Source organism: Aotus nancymaae, unplaced genomic scaffold (assembly GCF_030222135.1).
Source record: "Aotus nancymaae isolate 86718 unplaced genomic scaffold, 86718_ANA_hifiasm-v0.15.2.pri h1tg000059l, whole genome shotgun sequence".
Lineage (NCBI taxonomy): Eukaryota > Metazoa > Chordata > Mammalia > Primates > Aotidae > Aotus > Aotus nancymaae.
In genome coordinates this window covers 51,989,601-51,996,016 of record NW_026988473.1, presented here as the reverse complement: position 1 = coordinate 51,996,016, position 6,416 = coordinate 51,989,601, and the positions used below count along the sequence as shown (strand labels likewise).

Here is a 6,416-nt window from a genome sequence, read left to right as displayed (position 1 = left end):
TATTGATTCCAGTTAAGGTCTTGAGGATTCTAAGTAGGATGGCTCTTCTGCCTGTGCTCCCACTTGGGATTTCTATGTGAAGACCAATGAGGACTACACTCACCAGATAGGAATGCCTGGTGTAACTCTACTGGCATGATGAATTTTTCAAGTATGATGTTCTAAATAATTGCATACTTTTAGTAATTATCTTTGGTATTCTGTGATTGTACACATTTCAAATAGTCTTTTTACTTTGAAACAAAGCAATGTTATAGTCTGTAATGATTCATTTCCGTATGTTAAATCTTAGTTTTGTTTCTGTTGCCTGTTACTTCCACTGGCTTTCATGCTTGGTACCTTGTTTCCTTTTGTATTGGTCATTATTTTTCACTGTGTGCTGGTTATTGATTCTGAATAATTACCGGTAGGAATAATTGAGGTGTGGGTTGGTTGGTTGCTTATTCAGTTCACCCTGATGCGCCACCTGTCCCTGACCATGTTATATTCAAATTCAAACACTGAGCTTCTCAAGCTCTCCAGGGCTGTGCCAGCCTTCGTTACTTCAGGTTTTCCCTTATCCTGAGGATATATGTGGGGTGTATAAATCAGACTTCTCACCTGGATGTGCCATAGGCCTTGCTTGTGCCCTTCTCATCCCAAAAGAACACTAAAGCCACATCTCAGGTTAATAACAATCTTCTGACTTGTCAAATTCTCTCGGCAAAAGCATTTTTGAGTATTGGGCCTACTTCTCTAGGTTCTCACACTTTCTGATAAGACAGTTCCTTATTATCCTGTAAGTTCTATAGTGAAATGTAAGACATATTTAACATTTCATCATTCTTTAATTGTGCTCACCATGGAACTGATTAAAATGACCAATTTTGCCACTGTTGGAACTAAAACCTCAAAGGTAAATTACACGCATGTAAGTGAATATTAGACTCGTAGAGCTGTTACACAGGTAACACCATATTCAACATGAACCAGCCTCACCTTCTGCAGCTGTTTGGATGTTATGTTCCCAGTGAGATCTGCAGTGACCCCTCCCTGCCCCTGGCACATCAGCCTTCCACATGCTGCTCCACTTTTTCTTTCTCCATGGTACTCATACCCTTCTAATAGTAGGTATTACTTACTTGTTAGTTTTATTGTCTGACTCCTATGTTAGAAGACAGATTTCATCAGGACAGACATCGGTGGCTATTAGTCACTTATATCCTCATCTAGGGCAGTGCCTATAATAATCACCAAATATAGTTTTTGAATGTACAAAAGAAAGAATAAATGAATGAAATAATTGATACCCTATGGTTCTACTGGCATAATGTTGGCCTTGTTGTCTGAAACACCAAAGAGGGGACAGGAAAGAGAAATAAATGTGGTAGTGGTCAGCATACAGAGGTTGATTAAATCTCTCCAGGGACAGACACAATTTCAGGGAAGAGACAGTCCAGTCCTCTTGAGTTTCCTGAATAGACTGAAGATCTCTGACCATTAATGAGTCACTCCAAAAGGTTGTTCCTTATGGCCACAATGTCACAGTATAAGCTGGATTCTCCTCTTGGAAGTTATTGCCTGTTTTTGTTTTTTTTTCCACTCAGTCTCTGAGGAGTTCAGAAACCCTGCTAATTCCCACAGAAGTCACCTGTTTTGATATGACAGGGAAATTCATAGGTTAGTCAGGGGCATCTCATCCTGTTCTTCTCTGGGACCCCTGTAACCATGCTGGAGACAGAGAATAGAAACACAGACCAGATTGTTGTGGATCAACCAAGCTAATTCTCACCAGGTAGCCTTTCTGGAAGAAGAATATCTCTAGCAATTTTACTATCTGGTTCCTTTGTCATTTTCTCTCATAATGTACTCATTCACAACTATCGATATCAGGCATACATCTCAGGATAAGCTGAGGCTGAAAATGGCCACAGTCTGAAGGTTTAAAGGTATGCCTTAACTTATGGGAGAAAACAACTCTTGAAAAAACATGAACAAAATTTTAAAAGGATTTTCAACAGACAAAGCATTTTTTTCATGTGAAACTATTTGCATTCTCAAATATAAATTTAATTTAATCTTATTAAAGATAAAGCAAGATGGACTTCTAATTTCGTATTTGATCTGAAAATCTACCCTCATGATTGACTAAACAGCTCCACCCTGGGTAATGATCTATGGACAGATATATGTTGACCACAAACACTCAGTATATTATTATTATTGTATATGTGGAATATTAATGCATCAGATTCTTCAAAATAACTGGTTTCATCAAGAAAATATTTTTCTTCTAAGCTCTCTCTTCAGAGCTCCCTTAATCTCCTTGTTCCTGAGGCTGTAGATCAGGGGGTTCAACATGGGAATCACCACTGTGTAGAACACAGATACTAGTTTGTTCTGGTCAGTTGAGTAGCTGGACTTGGGCATCACATAAATGAAGGTAATGGTCCCATAGAACAGAGTGACTGCAGTAAGGTGGGAGCTGCAGGTGGAGAAGGTCTTGCGGCGCCTCTCAGAAGAGTGCATCTTCAGGATGGTGATGAGGATGTAGATGTAGGAGACGACTATGACACACACAGTAGTCACAATGATAGATCCTGAAGAGATGGCTGGAATTATTTCAAAAGTAAAATCATGGGAACAAGAAAGCTTCAAAAGTGGTGAATAGTCACAGAAAAAGTGATTGAGTTTATTTGGCCCACAGAAGGACAGTCTTAATAAGCAGCCAATGAATGTCCAAGCATTCACACATCCACCCAGGTAGGACATGCCCACTAAGATGATGCAGACGCTGGGGGACATGTGGGTGGAGTAGAGCAGGGGTGAGCAGATGGCCACATAGCGATCATAGGCCATGGCAGCCAGCAGGAAGCACTCAGCCGTCCCAAACGTCACCACAGAACAGAGCTGGGCCACACAGCCAGCAACAGGGAGAGAGGTTTCTTTCCTTAGGAAGCTCATGAGCATGACAGGTGTGACTGATGAGGAGTACCCAATGTCTACAATGGCCAAATGGTAGAGGAAAAGGTACATGGGTGTCTGAAGATGAGGATTTCTTCTGATCAACACGATTATGCTAATATTACCCATTAAGGTGACAACATAAATTCCTAGAAACACAAGAAATAAAACAGCACAAACAGTAGTATCGTCAGATAACCCCAAAAGAGTAAACTCTATCACAGTTGTGTCATTTCCAGTCCCCATCTATATTGGGAATGGTGCCCACTGAAAGAAAAACAAATGAATATTATAATGGGATTAAATGCTATAATTGCACTTATTTTTACAATAGCTATTTAATAAAAAGTATAACACTGTAGGCACTCATGTAAATTTGGGAAGAAAATGCTTTCACACACACAATATCTCATGTAAGACTTGAAAATATCAATGTTCACTGATGTAAGGTCGGGAATACTCAGAAAAATCTCTCTTTTTTTTTTTAACTTAACACACTCAACTCGTATTGGATGGTTAATTTAGGTGTTCTATGAGCACATCTCAGAGATGGCCACTAGAATATATGAAGAATCCAGTGACTAAATCATGTTAGACCAAAGACATGGTTGAAGGGAGACATAAATGTCAAAGCAGATCAAGACTCATGGAAAAGACCAGCTGTTCAAAAGGATGTTTGAGGTATCATCTCTTGTATAAAAGATGTGTAGCCATTAAGAATTCTGAATTCCAGAGGTCAAACAGAGTAGCCACATACTAATCCATAGGACCAAGAAGAGGTCAGTAACTCAGCACTGGACTGTGGTCCCCACCCAAAAATCTCACAGTTGAGGCAAAGTACATCAAAAATCCAGGAAGTCTGGACCAAGGCAGAAGGTGAAGTAATGCACTCAAATTATAAACAAGTAAACAGAAGAAGACTGAGGTTTGAAAGAGGAGTTAAGATATTTCCTGATTATCTCAGAATCAAGCTATCCGATTCATGATAGTGAGCCAGTCTGGAGAAGACATGATCAGGTTACTCCTGGAATGCTCCAAAGACACAACTTATGCCCAAGACTCCAGAAGCTGGGGCTAGGTTGCTAACAGAAGATTCCAGCCTTCTACAGCTCACAAATATCCAGCCCTACCTGAATAGTTCCTGTCTGATAAAAATTGCATCTGTAGGTCAGCTTCTGGAAAACCCTGCCCCATACCAACTTGCTTGATAAAAATCATGAAAAAGCAAGAAAAGCAGGAGAGCTTTCTCATATGATGCCCAGCTTCAAAAGGTCCTAGAAATAATTCACTCCATTTCTCCCATTTTATAAAATTATTAACTGAGCTCCAAAAAAGTTAAGTAACTCACTTTAGAACAAATGGCTTTCTGGAAACTGAGCCAAAATGAAAAACCATATTCTTGGACTTCTAATTCATTTGCTATGTTTATTTCATATATTACACATTTTTTCTGTAATTTCTAAAGAAGATTATAAAATATCAGAAAGCATACTTGGTTCATTACATGTTCAAAATTTTTTTAAATTATGCTAACATATAAATAATACATTTCCTCTTGAAAGGGTAATTTTGCAGTGCAGTAATTCATATAAAGATGCAGCTGAGAGATAATGACAATTCTGAGAGGCAGATGATAGTCTCCTTAAGTGCCCAGCACCTAGGCAATTAATATGTTTTCGTTTGCAGCTGAACAGTTGTGAGTGCCTGATAGATGAGGAGTCAGATTCCACTAGGATTTTCTTTTTCTTAGAGCAACAAAAGGGGCCAGTATGGAATGTTAGGGTATATGCAAAGTAGACAGTAAAATAACCACTACATTTAAGCAAGGCAAAGATGAAGTGAGTACCTGAGATGGGCAAAATCAATAAAAAGGTTCCTGCCCTTCTACAAGGATTGAAAATTTTCTACAATTATTCTACTAGGGAAAACAAGTAGAAAAAAAAAAAAGAAGAAATGGTGGTAAGTTACAGTTTGGGATGTTTAAAAATGAGATTATGGAAAAGCTACAGTTATTGGCAAATGATAATGTCTAAACTCTAACAATGGGAGAGACAGGTTATAGTAGGGAGGAAAACAATTTTTTTTAGGAGATGTCAAGAAACTAAGAAACCAAAATGTTGGAAGCATCCTCTATGTGGAGGTAATTATATCTTCTGCAGAAGAAAATTAAGATAATTCAATGTTTTCCTACATCATTTAATATAAGGTTTATTTACTCTTAGAAACTTCTATTCTTTATTGCTCCTCAACAAGAGCAACCACAAAAATTCCCATAATTCTCCTTTTAAAGATCAACCAAAATTAAAGAATAATTTATTTTTCTTAAAGAATTTGGTCTAAAGCAGACTGAACTCTCTTGTGCACGTGCACTACTCTCTCTCTCACATATGCACACATATACCACATGCGTATGCACACACACACTGGCATCAAAGTCATGTATTCATCCAACCACATTATTTTCACATTTTTATTCTGAACTGAGATGCTTGAATAATTTTATATGTGAATTAACTGAGCAATAGCATGCTACGTTATGAACACCATGCAATTACATATTTGAACTCTGAAGCCCTATCTTCCATATCTTTGTACAGGACTTTATTAAGTGGCATGAATGAATGCCTAAAATTTTAGAAAAGATACCTGTGTATTATACAAATTCAGAGTCAGTCATACAAACTATTATGGCATGGAAGCAATGTGTTGGACAGAAATGCCATAAGCTTTTGGAGACGTAGAGTCCTGGGATTAGATTCAGCTTTGTCACTGGCAATCCATGGAATCTTGGAAATTTTACATAAACTGTTCAACTCTTCATTACATTATTTACATTAAAAAATACTTCACATGATTCTTCTGTTGAATAAGATGATGTACACAATAATACAACTATCGATCATAGAAATAAGTGAATGTACAACAACTGATTATTCCCTTTAAAAATATATACCTTAACTTCTAATACAAAGATGAGAAACAAACATTCCTGTATCAATAGAAAAGATAAATTATTACCTGCAGATGAATGTACATCAACAATAACCACAAATTCCAAAGAACTGTCACTGTACAGGAAGGGGATATTTGTGACATTTCGGGTCCTTTGGGATATATCCTCTTGAGTACACTACCTGTTTATAAAAATTCCACTGAAAATTCATCAAGCAAAGAAAATTACAGGTACATATGCTCATAATAATACGTGTTACTGCTGGGCATGGTGGCTCACACTTGTAATCCCAGCACTTTGGAAGGCTAAGGTGGGAGAATTGCTTGAGGCCAGGAGTTCAAGACAAGCTTGGGCAACAAAACAAGATCCCATCTCTATGAAAAATATAAATAGATAAAAAATAAAATTAGCCAGGTGTTGTGGTTCATGCCTGTAGTCTCAACTACTCAGGAGACAGAGATGGGAAGATTGATTGTGGTCAGGAGTTTGAGGCTGCAGTGTGCTAGAATTGCACCACTGT

The 6,416-nt window shown here is 37.9% G+C and overlaps 1 protein-coding gene across 1 annotated transcript; it reads right to left on the bottom strand.

Moving 5' to 3' along the window:
• Positions 1 to 2,032: 2,032 nt before the first annotated feature.
• Positions 2,033 to 5,978, bottom strand: LOC105720095 (olfactory receptor 5P3). Its single transcript, XM_012456398.2, has 2 exons — positions 5,962 to 5,978; positions 2,033 to 3,210 (listed from the first exon to the last, which is right to left on the bottom strand). Exon 2 carries the CDS (start codon positions 3,187 to 3,189, stop codon positions 2,254 to 2,256), a length of 936 nt encoding a protein of 311 aa, XP_012311821.2. The 5' UTR covers positions 3,190 to 3,210; positions 5,962 to 5,978; the 3' UTR covers positions 2,033 to 2,253.
• Positions 5,979 to 6,416: the final 438 nt, after the last annotated feature.